The 17,390-nt window shown below is 38.9% G+C and overlaps 1 protein-coding gene across 5 annotated transcripts in view; it reads left to right on the top strand.

Moving 5' to 3' along the window:
* Nucleotides 1-17,390, top strand: part of COL21A1 (collagen type XXI alpha 1 chain) — a 97,838-nt gene that overhangs the window by 68,121 nt on the left and 12,327 nt on the right. For all 5 annotated transcript variants that reach the window (XM_044421539.1, XM_044421541.1, XM_044421540.1 and 2 more), the window contains 7 exons: nucleotides 7,197-7,241; nucleotides 7,856-7,909; nucleotides 10,671-10,724; nucleotides 11,907-11,960; nucleotides 14,429-14,500; nucleotides 15,785-15,820; nucleotides 16,776-16,820. In XM_044421539.1, coding sequence (XP_044277474.1) covers nucleotides 7,197-7,241; nucleotides 7,856-7,909; nucleotides 10,671-10,724; nucleotides 11,907-11,960; nucleotides 14,429-14,500; nucleotides 15,785-15,820; nucleotides 16,776-16,820 — 360 coding nt within the window. The remainder of the gene's footprint in view (nucleotides 1-7,196; nucleotides 7,242-7,855; nucleotides 7,910-10,670; nucleotides 10,725-11,906; nucleotides 11,961-14,428; nucleotides 14,501-15,784; nucleotides 15,821-16,775; nucleotides 16,821-17,390) is intronic.

Below are 17,390 nucleotides of genomic sequence, written 5' to 3'. Positions count from 1 at the left end.
GGGAAAAGTAAATGTGTCTGCTCTGTTAATAAAATCCATCCAGATGTTGAGTGGTTTCCCCCTCTTTAGCAGTTCCTCATACAAATGTTTGTCCCAGCAGCATCAGAATCTGTGCACACAGTGAAAAGATTCAAGGTTGGGGCCAAATATTTGCAGATTTTTCTATGGAGAAATTAGCTCATTTTGTCAATGACCCCACATCTATCCTGAATTATGTTTTTAAAATAACAAATTATCTAAAATAATAAGAGTTGTGTAGCACTCTTTAAAAGCTAAATGGCATAAGCTTCCCTAGAAATAAAAAATGCTTCAAAATAATCAATGACTTCAAATACTTTGGTTAAGCTTATATGGTATTTCTTCACCTCAAAGTAAACTAAAGTCATCCACTGTTAATTCTAGATCATTAAGGTATTTCAGAAAATACAGGTGTAGTAGAACAAAGCTGGACTTATTAATTCTGAATAATACAAATTCAGGAGGTAATGTGCTTCTGATTGGGTGAGTGGAGGGGATTTTTATGCAGTTCTTTCTGAACTTGTAACAGTGGATCAGCCAGAGAAAAGACCCTTCTGGATTAATGTAGATGCCAGCATCCTGACTGTGGTTCATGTTCTGGAGCATCTAATTCTGGTAATAATTATCTATAAAGCTATAAATGGATTGGGACCAGGATAGTCAGAGGACTGCCTTCTTTCACACGAACACCCACTGTGTTTTCCACCTGAGACTTTGTCCCCTATCTTATCCTCCTCAGAAATCAGCCAGGGGCACAGTATCTTAGTTGGGATATCCAAATTGTTCCGCCTCATTATTTTTTCTGTGTTCTGTTAAGATATTTCTTTTTGTACCAAGCTTTGAGTTGATAAAATTTTCTTCTCCACCAGCTATTGCTAGATCTAGTTACGTTCTAGTTGGTCATGCTTACTAGGTCTACTTTATTGTATTTTGTTTTATGAAGAAAGAAATACACAATGTGCAATCGGGGAGTCCCTATAACTGACTTTCTTAGTATCAGTTATAGTACCTATAACTGACTTTTCTTAGCTCAGAAACCCATCAGTGTCAACAGAACATACTAAATAATCCACTGAAGTAGGCATGCTGTTGTTAGAAGGACTGGAACCTCAATTCATATTGGATCAATGACTGCCACTTTAAAAATCTTTGGTTTTGCATTGAAGCAGTGTTAGTTTTGTATTTCTTGCCTGGGAAACGCTCTTAGTCACAAAAGTTTTCACCTTACTTGGCTGAATCAATGTGTGTCAAGTCCCTCAGCAATTAGGCTGCCAAGTGTTTGGAAGAGCCAAGGTGAATAAAGTCTGTAGCATACCCAGGTTCACAGTAAGCGTAATATTTACTTGATCATAATACTTGAGTTTTCAGCTTCACTTTACATTTGGTTCCTTTGACTTCATAATGCCTTATAATACAGTATAAGGCTGTCTCATTAAAAGGTTTTTTAAAAACCCGTAACACTTTAAATTCAACACCTGGTTGTAATGTTTTTACAGAAGAAGAATGGCTTCACAGAATCATATTTTATTTCTGGATCAAATCTGCACATTTGAAATTATATTGGATGACAAAATACCATCATAACCCAACATTGGAGTATATGTAAGGTGTGGTTCAGAAATGCACATGCATTTTTGAACAGAGGTTTGGTGCTATGTGTGGTATATGAGTATTCCTAAAGTGTTTTTACAGGCCTATACAAGGTATCTCTGTAGGACCTGGGTATCTGAAGAAAAGAATTCCTTCCCCAGCTAGCATGTTTCCTGAAGTTGTCTTTTGAGACTTTTCTCCAAGTGCTGAAGGAGTGAGGGAAGTTGCAAATGGGAGAGCGTCTTCTTGCTTGTGGCATCTCTCCTGCTGGATTTACTCACCTACCAGATTGACTCACTGGAGAGGTTTGTCTGGCATTCACACAGCACTCTTTTTGGCACCAGGTGAAGACCTTTTCATTTTCCTAGGCTTAAAAAACACTAGTTGATTCTTTTTTTTTTAAATGCTGCCAACCTTGTCTAACTGTATATTGCTTGTTCTTGGTATGTGTGGCAGATGGGTGGTTGTAACCAATTCTGGAACTGTTTATTGAAGGGAGATACAGAAATCCTTGTCAGAAAGAAATGATTATAGTGTGCTTTAGCAAAGTAGTAAAAAGTCAGTGGCTGCTAGAAAGGTGGGTCTTTTCAAATTGCATTTCTGCAAACTTAATATCAAGCATTACAGCATCTTTAGGACTAAGGAAGTTATTTAAGCTTTACATGAGGCTTATACAACCTCGTACCCTATAGATATTTTGGATTACAACTCCCTTATTGCAGGCCAGTATGACTAGGGGCCAAGGATTATGGACATTGTAGTCTAAAATATCTGGAGGACATGGGGTTGGGGAAAGCTTTTCTGTTTAGCTTCTGAGATCGGCAACAGAAGCCCTCCTCCGGGAACCCTCTGTGAAAGATATTAGGAGACTCGGAGGAGGGCCTTCTCTGTGGTGGCGCCCTAACTATGGAATGCACTCCCCAGAGAGGTCCGCCTGGCGCCATCATTATGTTTTTCGGCACCAGGTTAAGACCTTTTTATTTAATCAATATTTTAATAAATTTTAATATTGAATTGTATTATTGTATTTTAATTGCAGCCAGAGTGGGTCATCAATTTATTTATGCTGTTAGCCGTTCAGAGAAGTTAGTAATTGGACGGTGTACACATTTTAGATAGATAGATAGATAGCTTCTGTATAGCCTGAAGTGCCTGATTCTGCCTAATCTTGGAAGCTAAGCAGGGTTGGGGTAGATTGAAATCTGCATGGGTGACTTGATATTGTGAACTGCCTAAAGAGCTTCAGCTGTGGGCAGTATCGAAATGCAACTAATAGTAATAGTAATAATATTTTGGCAATGGTGAAAGAAAAGTAACTATTACAGTCTAATCAACATCTGGACTTCAGTCTAGGAGCCTTGAATTCAACCCTTCTCTAACATGGACTCACTTTCTCTTGGGCTTAGTGTCCTGTCTGTTTAGTAGGTACACTAGGAAGCTTATGAGGTATGCAGGTATGTGAACAAGACAGTGGACAACGTTTTGCAGATGTGCTGTTTTGATGATAGAGAGCAATATAAATCTATTGCCTTGCCTGCTGCCAATATATAATGCTAGAGACATTGGAATATTCTGCCTGTTTCATAGGAAACTGAAAGGAGCATGAATGAATGTTGATCCATAGTCTTTGTCCCTAGTGCTATACAGCCAACAGTTGGGACCACATAGCACTGCTAGTTTCAAGACTGTCTAAAGCATGTTAAGATAAAGTGCTAACTTCTGATTAATATAAGCAGCATTGAGTTCTATGGGATTTATTCTTGCATGTGTGCTTAGAAAATAGCTGTAGGAACAAAACAGGCATTGCTTCTGTTCAGGATTAAGTCTGCAACCTGCGGCTTCTTCGTTTTTTTCCTTCTCTTTCTCCTCCTTCCTTCCTTCCTTCTTTTTTAAGTTTGCCACATGAAGTGATAGCTTGGGCCAAGTTCACATGGTCTACTTTTGGACTTCATATGGCAGTTCTTGGCTGTGTGACATTTTCAGCACAAGCATGAGCTGCTGGTCTTGCACTTTGCCACTTCAGCGTGGCCTTGTACTGGGAATTAGACAGAGCGGCTTCTGACTGTAAGTATGACTGGTTCACTCCTGCCATGGCCCACCCCTCCTATTCCTGTCCTGCTGTCCTCGAGATGAACTACAACTCCCAGAATTCCTGAGCATTCACCATGCTGGCTGGGGCAAATAGATGTTGAACTCAAAAACCTCTTGGAGGGCATCAGGTTGTGAAAGGCTGATCCAAGCAATACAAGTTGTCACAAGCTGGGGTTGCCATTTGAATGAGTCATTAGAAATAACATGTGGAAACTCAGCACATAATCCAGTCAAACCAAATCAGACCATGATGTGCAGGTAGTTCTTCAATAAAGACACAGTACATTTCTTAGTACATCCCTGTCAGTGCTGTCTATGGTGTAGGAGGAAAGGGTCACACCCTGTTGCAATGGGGGTGGAAAACTGGAATTGAAAAAAAAACCCTTAAAATCCTCACTGGGGAAGAGCAGCACTATTTTCCTTGTTTCCCAGAAAATGCCCAAATACAAAAGTAAAAGATGACTAAGCTAAGCACAACCACAACTTCAGATGAACCAGCTGTTTTTTAGATCCAACATGGAAGGTTTTGCTTAATGCCAGTTCTTTACAGTAATAAAAGAAAAAGGAGTTTCATGCAAAAATTCTCCCATCAGTAGTTTGGCTTGCTGAAATGAACAAACAAAATCTAATCTCATGCTGATGCAACTAAACCTTTTACACACAAATAAAATCAACTTGACAGAAAAAAAATAAATGCAAGCATTGGGCACAAAGATATTCTGGAAGTGATATTTTAGAAAAAGGAACATGTTTTAAAAGTATAAAATGCTTTGACGGATTAGAATATCACTTCCAGGAATATCTTGATCTTTATAGCCATTGTTCTTGCCATCACTGGCAAGTGTCCATCACTGGCTTGGTGTCCCCTGCTATGATTGTGAGCCCTCTTCCTGGGGCTGTGGTTTATTCCCTCCTTTCTCCCTAGCTTTTTTCTGGAGATTGCTTTTTGCATTTTCTGAGTAGACAGCCAAAGCATTCAAGCAGCACTTTGGAAGGTCTGTCACTGGTTTGCCATGTGTGTGCCCTGAATGTACACACACATTTCCATAATTATTTTAGATGAAGGTGTATTTGTGCAAGTGAACAAAGGGGAAAAACTGGTAGTGAGTGGAAAAAGTACTTTTTACTGTGGTGGGAAGAGGAAAGAATGGACTTTTGCTACTATGTCCCCTGGGATACTGGCTGAAAGATGGGGGGAAGAGGTGGGGCAGCCCCTGCTGAAGCTGATGATCTGTCTGGTACAGTGCGTGTGTGGGGTGGGGTTACAGTCCCAACCCTGCATAACTTCCAAGGTCAGTTGTCATGACATCTGTACCCAATGTGCTTCAGAATGGTAGGGAAGGACTAAAAAGATTGGACACACACATACACACAAAGGCATTACATGTTGTGGACAAGACAAAGACTTTAATCTCTGAAATCCTTAACAGTTGTCCCTTAGAAGAGTCGATCATGGGACTTACGAATAGGAAGGCAACCCTGAATTTAGTTTTGCTGCTCACAACCTAGGGCAGAATATGATGTCATTGAATCAGCTGGAAATAATGCCACTGGTGTATCGAATTTAATTTATATTGAGGCAGAAAATTTCTGAGCAAGTTATGTTTAATGCTAAATAAAAAAAAATCTCCAAAATGATGGATCCGTTAAAGTGGGAGCTGAAAAGGAGCAGTCAAGGGGGTTAAATCTCTCAAAGGCTTGGATAAAAATAATAGAAAATAATAGAATATCAGCAGGAATATATACCACAGTTCAGGAAAAGTAGCACCACATAGTAGAAGTTGGAAGTTTTAGTCCCCGTGTGCCTCATTGTACTTGCTTCTGTTTCTCCGTATTTGCCATTGTAACACCCATCCTTTCAGTTTGGAGAGATCACTTTGCAGTTTTTCACAATCCCTTGCGGTTTTAACCACCTTAAATAGTTTGGTGTCATCAGCAAACTTGGCCATTTCACTCTTTCCTCTTAATTCTAGATCATTTATGAATAAGTGGAAAATAATTGGTCCTAATACAGAACCCTATCGAACCTCACTGTTTACATCTCTCTCTTGGGAGAATTTACCATTTATTCCTGCTCTCTGCTTTCTGTTCTTTAACCAGTTACTGATCGATAAGAGGACATCTCCTCTTATTCCATGATAAGTTTGCTCAGGAGTTCTTGATGAGGGACTTTGCAAAAGCCTTTTGGAAGTCCAAGTAAATAATGTCTACTGGATCATCCCTGTCCACATGTTTATTGACACTCTCAAAGAACTTTGAAAGGTTAGTGAGACATAATGTACCTTTGCAGAAGCCATGTTGATTCTTTTATTAGCAGAACTTGTCCTTTTGTATACTTAGTAATTTTATTTTAAATAATATTTTCAGCCAATTTGCCTAGATCAGATATTAAGCTAAGTAGCCTGCAATTTCCCAGATTTCCCTGAATCCCTTTTAAAAGGGTTGCATTGGCCACGCTTCAGTCTTCTGGTACAGAGGCTGAGCTTTGGGACTTGATACATATTGTCATTAGAATATGAGCAATTCAACTTAAATCTTGTGTAAGAAAGTATAACATTTTTCTCTTCTCACAATTGCTCTTTAGGTTTTGTTCGAGACACACAAGAAAACATAACTTAAAAAAAAATCAGCAATTTCACATTTGAGTTTCACATATCCAGCAGTCATGGAATAAGAGGAAGGTCCTTTTATAGATTGGTAATTGGTTAAAGAAGAGAAAGTAGAAATAAATGGTCATTTCATGGAACGAAAGAATGTAAAGTGTGGGGTCCCACAAAGATTTGCTTTTGGACTAGTGCTTTTTAACTTGTTCAGCAGTGATCTGGAATTAGGAGTGAGCAGTGAAGTGGCCAAGTTTGCTGATGATACTAATGATCCATGGTGTGAAGAAGGCGAATGGGGATACATTTTCCTTCCCTTTGAATCCAGGGTTATCCTGTGAAGCTGAATGGTGAGCAATCCAGAACAGATAAAAGTATTTCATGGCAAAGAGTGAGCACTGTTAAATTCCAAAATTTGCAACCACAAGATGACCACCATCTTGGAGAGCTTTAAAAGTGGATTGGACAAATTCATAGAGCATAATGGCTACATGTTGCCACCAGTATCAGAGGAAGTATTCCTGTGTATAGCAGTTGCTAAGGAACATGAGAAGATCCCATTATTTATTATTTCTTACATTTATATACTGGTCCATAGCCCAGGGGCTCTCCGGACAGTTGGGGTTCTCTGGGTCCCTGTTGCACTCATGTGCCTTGATGAACTTCCCACAAGAAGCTGGTTGGCACTGTGTGAGCAAAATGCTGGAATAGATAGGCTATTGGTCTGATTTAGCATGGTTTTTCTTCTTCTGAGAGCTAGTGTTGTACATTGCTTATAATGCTGGGTCTAGAAATGGAGATAACCCAAAGATAGTCCAAGCCCCACTCAGCCAAGTTGCTCACAGGGTGACATAGTGGTGTTTATTTAAGCTTAAATGTGTTTCCTCTCTTTTCAAGGGAATTCCTGGGATCCCTGGAGTTCAAGGAATAAAAGGAGACAAGGTACTTATAAGGATGTATGATTAGAAGATGGATGCTCACATTTTTCAGTAACCTCCCCCTCCCCCCAGTATTTTGTGGTAAATTAATTGCTATGTATTTATTTGAGTCGTAGTTAAATTGTGGCTTTGAGCTGCGAAGGGGCTCCGCTGCTCTCCACAACAGCTTCCATATACGGATGCCTGGTTCAGCAGATTAGCTTTGTTAGCTTTATTTATTAGCTAAAATTGTCTTGGAGCCATTCCATACATTACAAAGACATGTGGAAGGCAGAGTTTTTCCTCCCTCACTGCTCTCTGCATTTCTTGTAACAAGTGATAACATACATCTTGCCCATGAGTAGTTCCAGGGGTCATATGGGTAAAAACGCATTATTCATTCCCTGTGCTACTTTTCTGGCTTCTCTGAGGTGCAGAAAGAGGCCTTCAGTAAGGGCTATGAGATGAATTCAGAAGCTGGTCTGCCCTTTAACTGATATATCAAGAATATATTTTCAGATTCTTGCTTCTTAATTAGTTTACTCCTAGTCCTTTGAAACTGTTCCTATTAAAAGTAATCCTTGAATTAGTTTTGTTGCAATTATTCAGTATATTTGAAAATACGTTTTTAAATTTTAGGGTGAAGCTGGACCACCAGGAAAAGAAGGAACAAAAGGATCATCAGGGATACCTGTATGTCTATGTTCTTGTAAATGTTTAATTACCTAATGTTTTTTGTAGGCATGAGGATACCTTGGAATTTTAAAGACAAAAGCAAATGGGGAAAATCTACCCTGTGGACTTTGCAGCCAACCAAGTTCTCCAACCCTGCCATTTGTCAGAGAATACATAAATACTGAGCTTGTAAAAATAGAAAAGAAAAAGACAATACTTTAAATGTTAGGTAAAATCCATTGTACACTTTGTACTGCATGTAAACTGAACTGGAAAACTTTCCTAGAAAAGGAAAGCTATTTCTTATCCCCAAAATCCTTTGAAAGAGTTGCGTGTGAGTTCTCAACAGGACACATGTCACCTACTTTTTAGGGAACTTGGATATGATTATTATTTCCATCATATTAAACTTTTTATAACTAAGAGGCGCCTCTGTTCTGATCTGTTAATAACTTCCACAAACTATTCTTTTTCCAAAGTGGATGGTATTAATCTTCAACAGATGGTAGGCCTCAAAGCATAGTTCAAACTTGATGGCAAGTGATGTTTCTATATTTTTATCCCTTTTTTGTGGGAATGGTTTTGGAGGATGCTTCCTTTTTAGGCTGATGTTTCAGTTTGCTTTACAGCTCTTGAGTTATGGATTCTGTGTAGATTATTGATGAGACTGTTAGCCTAGACCAGGATCCTTTTGGGAGTGATCTGAGCTAATGTAGTGCAGTGGCTCAGTCTCAGCTATGAGCTTCAAAGCTGTTGTCATTAGCAATGGAGACAGTGGCCTGGTACAGCCATGTGGTCTTGTAGCTAGTATTAGCAGGTGGAGATTGGAAGCAAGGCATGAGCTTGCAAATTGTTCCATCCTTTCCCTGGTTAATGTTAGCGGAGTGAATCATTTATATTTATGCTCCTGCTAGCTTTAAACATGAGTGAAAGCAGCTTATATTTTGTTGGTTTCGAAACTAGGCATGGTTATTACTCATGCAGACGGAACCACACTATGGTTATCACTATTGAGGGAGAGGGAATTCCTGGAGGATGGAAAGTAGCAAGCAAGCTTGCTGCCTGCTCCCAATATCCCAGTCAAGCTTAGGTTGCTAGCATTAAATGCACACCAAGTCAATAAGCAAGCCTACAGGTGTAGCACCTCCATGTGTACAGCAGGCATGGCATTTTGGGTCAGAATGAAAAACATGGTTTCACCAAAATAAATCAGACAGCTTTCTGAGCAGTAGCTTTAAAGCTGAAGTATTGTTTTACCAAAAATGCATAAAGCAGGAATAAGCAACACAAAACCTTCAAGTCAATCCATCCTGCCAATGCTTTCTATATCACTTTGGACACTCTGTGGCAGCTGACACATGGATCGTTTTTCTAGAGACAAAGGGGGACAGTTTTCTGTGGTAAAGAGCCTTAGGCTGTAGGCATGGTCTGTAGGTTTTATGTTTCCCACAAGTTTTATATCAGTTTATCTTATTTTACTGGTTGCTATTACCTTTGAAATGGCTTTGCTGCAGCTTTAGGTCTGCCATCTAATGCACTTTCTATTTTTCTAACATCTTAAGTGGTGATGGCTATTTTAGACCTAATAATTTAGTAAAATTAGTTTTCCAGAGGTCTTAATTCATGACCAGTTTTTTTTCTGTCTGCTCTTCCATGATAAGATGGAGTGTTCAACATGTGGAATATTTGAATGTTTTGAATAGAAGAAAGGGAAATCAACCAAATGTAGAGTGGGGTTTTTCTGATGTTAGTCATACACAGTGTGTTTCACAACAGGCAGAAGTCCTGTTGACAGTTTCTATAAAATACATTCAGGGAAATGTGTAATAAGTCATTGTTAAATAACAATTATACTAAGTATGATTGCCAAGTTCAGTCATTTATTGATTTATTGGCCAGCTTTGGAGAAGGAAGTAGTGATGGCATATTATCCTGTAATTATATATTGCTAAATAATTTGTTTTTGCTCAAGTTACATTACCTTAGCTATTAAATAGTTGCTTCATCATTTCTAGTCTTCATATGTGAAGCTTCCAAATACTACGCAGGCTAGTTTCAAAAACATTCCATAATTTAGATTTGTAGGCTTTCTAATGTTTCAGTGGCAGTTTAAAACATAAAACCTGTGAGAGAAACAATCTTTGTAGTTGATAATTTGGGAAACTAAGCGTCATAAAAGGTGGATGTGATACCATAGTTTAAATAGCATTTTGGACTTCATACTGTTTATTTCTTGATATATAATACTTGTTGGGGATTTAATGCAACAACTACAGATAGTTTGCGTATTTGTGGTCCTGACCAGTCAATCAGAAATATTGGAAAGAAATCCTGTGAAATACTAGCCTAAAATGAAGGCAGGTCTAGGTAAGTGAACCAGTCATCTGATGGCCCTGTGAGCAAAAGTAAACATTCTGACAGGTCTTCTTTCATAACCCAAAAGAAGAGATTAACTTTTTAGATGTCAATAGGAAAGGAGACAATTTTCTATTATCACAAGATGGGTTTAAATTTTTTAACTGATGTGTTTATCATAATACTCACTTAATTGTGGGATTAAATCCAACACATATGAAGCATCAGATACACTGTACTGCTAATGTTATGGCTACTATTTATAGTCTTGCTCCCAGCTGCCATCCCTTCTCCCTATATCAAGATGAAGGTCTTAGAGTTGTGTCTCTCTTATTTGTCATAACTAGATTTATATGTTAGTGCTTGACTGGGAAGTGTTTTTTCCCCTGGTTGTTTACATGTGACCTTGATTTTGGCATCTTAGGGCCTGCCTGGACCTGAGGGAACATCAGGTTTACCTGGAGGACCTGGGTCTAAGGTACATTTTGTGTTCCAACCTATGCAAAAATGCTGTTTGGTGCCTTGTAATGTTAATGTTTCCATACTGCATTGTTGAGAAACGGAGAGAAAATTAACACTTATTAGAACCTATAGATGGTGTAGCATGTTCTTTGGACCTATTCTAGATATCTTGCGGTCTCCTTAATTCATGTAAGATTTACGAACTTCTGAGGTGATTTTGTTATTACCAATGACTGAAACAAAAGTTCTGTTAATATATTGAAAGGGATAGTGAGAACTATGCTCCTGGCCCTGCCTCTTTGATCATGTGAACCCCCAGTTCTGCTTCCTGATACTTACTTGTTGAGATGAATCATGGGGAAACTTCATGCCTTCCATGGAAGATTACACACACGGAGGCTCCGTGCACAGGCTACTCTGTTATCCAGATGTCCGTGCATGAACAACAACCTTGACAGTATGATCAGTGGTATAAATCTGCTGCCTTACATGGACCCTTTCAGTGTAATTAAGGTGTGAAAGGTCTAAAGTTACAGACCAGAGCGTGAGCATTTTTACTTCACTGCCTCACATAATCACTTATTCTTTCTTGCCCACTAATTTATACTAGAGCTTCTGAGAAATCTCCAGCAGATTCAAATGGATTTGGACTTCTATAAATCTGACCTGCAGATTCCTCGGTGGACCACCTTCTTTTGAGCCATGCAGATTCTTCTGATATTTGGACCAGTTAAAAAAGAGGAGAGGAATTGCACAAATCTGTACTTGTGCTAATGAACCTTAGCACAAGTAGAATGAAATGCTCAAATCCCTAAAAAGAAAGAAGGAAGGAAGGATGGAAGGAAAAATCAGATTCAAAAGATGAGTGGATGATGGAATGAAAGCCACCAGAGAATCTGCAAAACACAGATAGAATTAAAAGGTTCTACCCTCAATTCACACTATTTATACTCAGTTCCCAACATTCTATTATATTTGTTGCTATTGGGAAATTTGTGAGGGGGACTAGTTCTAGAACCACAATAAAATGAATTATACAGCTGTTCAGTGTTATATGATGTGTAAACAGAGATTCTTAACATTCAGAATTCACAAAACGTTGAGCACCTTGCTAGCCCCAAACATAGTTTGAAAGATATTTTATTGAAGTCCTGTTTTATGTTGCTCTGTTAAGCAGTTATAATTGTTATATTCACAGGGCAGCAAGGGTGAACAAGGACTGCAAGGAAAATCAGGATTGCCAGGTGTCAAGGTAAATGTGGCTAAGTTTCAGTTTCTAATGATATCTCTAGGCATGATAATCCAGCTGATCAGTTCACATAAAGGTTGTGTGGTTGCTTTATGCCCAGTGCATCAATATACCCTTACTCCTTACAGAAGCTAAAAGATGTGGTTGCTAGAAAAACTAAGAGCCCTATTGGAAATCAGAATATAAGCCTGTTAGAGTTTGTTAACCAACACCCTTCTAAAGACATTAAGACATAGGCTCCCTGCTTATATGTAAGTTTCATTCATGATAATAGTCCTATGAGTGTGTGATATTATAGGTGAAAGTCCCAATGTAAACATGATCCCTCTCCTTTTTGCATGTAAAATCTCTCTGTCTCAAGCATAGTCCATCATTGCATCTACATTAAGGTTACCTCTGCTTGGTTTTAAAGTCTCTACAGTTCCCCATGATGTGCAGATGTACAGTACTTCATTTAAACTGTGGTCATTCGTAACAAACCAGATTCAAACCTAGTTTTCACATAATTGTAGGTTTTCAAAGAATAAGGTTAACAAACCACCATTTCCTTAGTGTGGACATGTAGTTGAAAATGGCTTCTCCTGGAAAGAGAAGGAGATTTAAACATGCGAGCATGGGGCATCACACAGTTTGTTCTTGAAGCCTGATACCATGGTGTCCTATCAAAAACTGAACTGAGCTGTTGTGCCCTCACATGTAAACACTTTGGTTATTTAACATGGATAGGTATTAAAGAAAACATTTGTCTGTGGACTAGAAGTAATGGACAGAACTGTCTGCTTCCAAACCAGTTTCTACCAAGGTAACATAAATAAGGATGCGGATGATGGATAGGTAGGGGGGAATCCAAAGCAAGGGGGTGCTTAACCCTTTGCTCACCAGTGTTTCCTTACAAATACCCTTTCCCTTATATTTAGGAAGCAGTTGCAAGCCTGGGAGTCCCATGGTGCCTCATAATATGTAACTTTACCAAGTGACACAAATCTGTTTCATATCAGTGAAATGCCATTCTGGGCCCTTAAAACCAGGGGGGTAGAACCACAGGTCTGGGGGTGAATCTGGCCCTTTACGGCTCCCTTCCCTTGGCCCCACCTTTTCTTTCAAAGACACCTGGCTTTTTCTGGTGTCCCCTTTCTAAAAGTTTGACATGCCCCTCCCAAGTCTTAATTCCTGGCAGTAGGTAAGAACTTTAAGCTACACTATGCCAGTCATTCAGCCCTACCCTTTTATCATCAGTCCTTCATACCACTGGAACATGGCCCTGAAGGCTTCTCCAGAATGTAATGCAGCCCTGAGGCTGAAAAAGTTCTGCACCTCTGCTTAAAACTTAAGAAGTCCAGTGGGGGCGTCATGCACAGAAGGACTTGTCAACTGTACAGCTTCTTTTACACATAGAAACATAGAGAGTCGGAAGGGGCCTCCTGGGCCATCTAGTCTGGCCCCCGGCTCCAGCTGACTCCACTCACGACGTGCCCACCATGTGCATGTCTAGCCTATCCTTGAACACCCTCACCGATGGGGCCTCCACCACCTCCTGTGGAAGCCCATTCCATACCTCGGGGTCCTAACTGTCAGGAAGTACTTCCTGGCATCTAAATTGAACCTTGGTTCCCTGAGCTTCACTCGTTGGAGCGCGTCCTTCCCTCCTCTCTATTAGCTTGAATTGAAAATTCTTTGGTTGAGCACTTTTAACATTTGGGAATTTAAATAGATTTTATTCTTGAGCAAAATTGTAGAGTAATTTAAAACAGGGATGGGCTGTTTCTGGACTTCAGCTCTCATATTCCCTCACTATTATCTATGCTGGCAAGGGCTGATGGGAGTTGCAGTTCAGAAACATCTGGAGAAACACAAATTTCCCATCCTTCATTTTATTTGTTTGTTTGTTTAAATCCAGTTTTGGAAGAAGTAGCTTGCATCCAGTAGCACAAAGCATCTATAACTTGCAGAATGCCTGCAGTTAACCTAGTGCATTGTGAAATCCGGTACTTCAATTCCACTTCCACAAGCCGTTGCACAAGCCTCTGTGCAAGCCATTGTACAACACAGTGCTATTTCACAAATAATCACGATGTTGCACAATTCAATATGACTTTATTAGTTGTGCTGGTTCTGATAATGGTTGTGCAACCTCTAGCAGAACAATGCCAACTCCTGCAATTTTCCTGAGTGTAACACTGGGTATAACCCAGTGATTTAGCTACATGTAATCTGTGATCTGTAGCTTTGGGTAAAGTATTTCAGTATCCATAATGATAAATGAACATTTTCAGTGTAGTAAGAAAAGCACTGAAAAGAGAAGTAAGCGCGAGGATGATTTTTCATTAGGCTGACTACATTTACAAGTCAGTCTATGCGTTTCTACTTGGTTAACTTTGTATAGGATTTCAGTTTAAGTATGACAAAAACAAAGCATAGACTTTAATCATATATTGTATAATCTCAGATTTATGGAGCTGTTGTTTATTCAGGGAGAACAAGGGAGACCAGGTGCATCGGGTGAACCAGGCTATCCCGGGATACCTGGCACACAGGGGTTGAAGGTATGTCTGCTGCCATTTCATAAGTCTGAACAAAATACTGCATTGGGAAGATACTTAAAGACATCTCACCCCCAGTCTTGAGAGTTATTTGAATGGGTGATGCTTTCTTTATCAAACCAGTCAATTTTTACTGAGTGCGCGTGTCTGTATGTGTGAGGCAGTGGTGGTGTGGGGGAACTTGGAGGTTATTACAGCCAGTATGGAAAGCATTTTATGATTTAGAATTGCATGTTTTTCATTGTTTTCAGTTAGAAAAACAACAATTGAAAACTTGAAACATGTGAGAAAAAGATCTCAGTGTGTTCATTTTGGGAATTTTCAGCATCATAAAAAGCACATAGTGGGTTCTTAATTCAAATCACATTTTAGACTCAATGTTATTTAGTTCTTGTCTTTTAATACTTGTTGGAAATGTAATTCGGGTATGCATAAATGTAAAAAAAAGTTATGGCAATAAGGGCATTAGGTGGAACAAGAGAAAAGAGAGCCACAATTAGTCACTATGTGATTTCAAAGAGAAGAATAGATGGAGAACTAATTGTCCAAGATTGTACAGGAAAATCATACATCCATGGACATTTTAGATTAGTGAGACTTCTACTGTCTATTATGGAAGCAGGACAGGATCTTGTAAAGTAATATTTGCAGTTCACAGTAAGTGATTTCTAGGAATGGCTTTTATATTTTGTAGTCTTTTGATCATTGTCTTTTGATAATGTTGGTCTTACCAAGAGTAGCAGTGAGAATGTAAGGACAGTTATGCTATGTTGGATGTTGATGATTTCTTATGAGGCTACCTTCCTCAAGAATCTTTGACCAAAAAGCAGGTTATACATATTTTAAATAAATAGGGCTCGATCCAAAAATCTGAGAATGGAAGAAAATACTGGCTTTGGTGTGGCATCACAAATTTTTGTGCAGAAGACATTGTGAGATGTGTGAGAGAATGCCCGGTGCCTTGTCCTAGCACACATCTTGAGACACTGTGAAAGAGTTTGTGCAAGTGGTTGCATATTGTTTTGCACAAATGGAACCACAGAAATGAATTTAAGTTATCTTTTCTCACACAAGGAATTTACACTGTCATAAAAACACCTTTTTTTTCTGTGTGGAAAGACTTCTCCAGCTCTAAGCGATAGGGCTTTTTAAAGTATAGAAAGTTGCAGATATGTTGTTCTAATGTCTGTCTTTAGTCATTTATTTCACTTCTATTTATATATAGATTGTAAACTAGAATAATTGTAAATGATATTTTAATGAAAGATGATGCTTTTTTACTTTCAGGGAGAGAAAGGAAATCAGGGTGCAAAAGGCATCCAGGTATGTTACCTTTTCAATATTTAAAATACTCAGGAATATATGTTAAATGTTAAGGGTACTCTTTATATATCAGTATTTTAACTTCTGTAATAATTGGTCTTAACAAATACACCAGAGATTGGGTAGCCCAGTGGCCATACAAAGCCCATAATGGCTTCACAACCATCATGGAACAGCCATGGCACATGAATGAGTCTGGATATATGTTGCCCACAGCCTAATCCAAAGTAAGACCTAAAAATAGGCTAGTCATTTCTCTCTGGAAAAAAATAAAATAAATTCTTATGGCGGTAACAACACAAACACATCCTAATAACCTATTCATATTTCTGGATATAGACTTAAACCAATTACTAAACCAATTCACCATCCCAATTATTAAGAAGTATATTGAACCCTTATTGGTTTCCCCACATCTGTTCTTGGCTCTGAGGGACTGCTTCTCCTGGATGACCCTGCTTGTCTTCTTGATGGGAATCTTAGGTCCCTTTCTTGGTCCTTCCACCATTAATGGTTGAGCTTGATAGCAGCAAGAGAGAGGCTTTTGCTGCAGTGACAATTTGTGTACACCTGCTTTCTGTTTTCATGGCATTAAAAATCTGCTGCTGTGCTCTTCGCTTAAGTACTCCTTATAAGCAAGCTGATTTTAATTTTGGGACTTTCCTTATTTGCTTGGAGTTTGACAAATTATAAACAGATGATGTTTCATATGATTTTATGACTTCTCAAATTATACATCACTGTGAACATTATAACTTGGAAAAATAGGGTGTAACTCCTTTTAATAAATAAATTAATGCAAATCTGTGCATCTTAAGATACTTAGACTAAGTTAAAAGTGACCCATTTCAGTGAGGCTTCAATGTTTATAACTAAATCTGTATCCAACCAAATAGGGTTTTTCATATAATGAAATATTTATTGTAAAATGGGCTCTATTTCTTCTTTTTTTAAGGGTCAGAAGGGAGAAAGTGGGAGAACAGGTGCTCCAGGCCAAAAGGTACAATAAATTGTTTTGTTTAAAATTTGAGCCTTTGTTGCTTTTTCAGAGGGCACATGGACATACTTAAATAGTTACTGTATATGAACCATTTAAATATTTTAATGCAATAAAATGTGTATAAAATCTGCATGCTCATAATCTTGTCTAGATGCCTCTTCAAGCAAATTTGATATGCAGCAGCTCCTCTAATGTTGAATTAATGTAGCTGACTATATCCTTAAAAATGCTTCTCCTGTAATAGACAATAGCCTGAAAGAGAGGGTACACAGACTGCTAGCAAGACTGCAGTACCTGCAGAAGAGATGGAGATCGAGTGGAAGGGGAGGAAGCCATTTTTGCTGACCTGCAGCTTCCTGTGCCTCCTTCCACACTTTTCTGGGGGTCTCTCTGTACTCCAGGGCACCTTTTTAGGGAAGGCAGTTGTAAGGAAAATAGTGTCTCCCAACATCCTGCAGCAGGAGTTCACTCACAGTATCCAGTCCTGGGTGCTTATTTCTGAACTGGTACTATCTTTCTCTTCTTAAAATTGCAGAGTTAATTTTTCAGGGCCATGCCCCACCCCAAACA

The sequence above is a fragment of the Varanus komodoensis genome, unplaced genomic scaffold (genome assembly GCF_004798865.1).
Source record: "Varanus komodoensis strain SLA01 unplaced genomic scaffold, ASM479886v1 scaffold12, whole genome shotgun sequence".
Classification (NCBI taxonomy): domain Eukaryota; kingdom Metazoa; phylum Chordata; class Lepidosauria; order Squamata; family Varanidae; genus Varanus; species Varanus komodoensis.
This window is presented reverse-complemented; position numbering and strand designations above follow the sequence as displayed.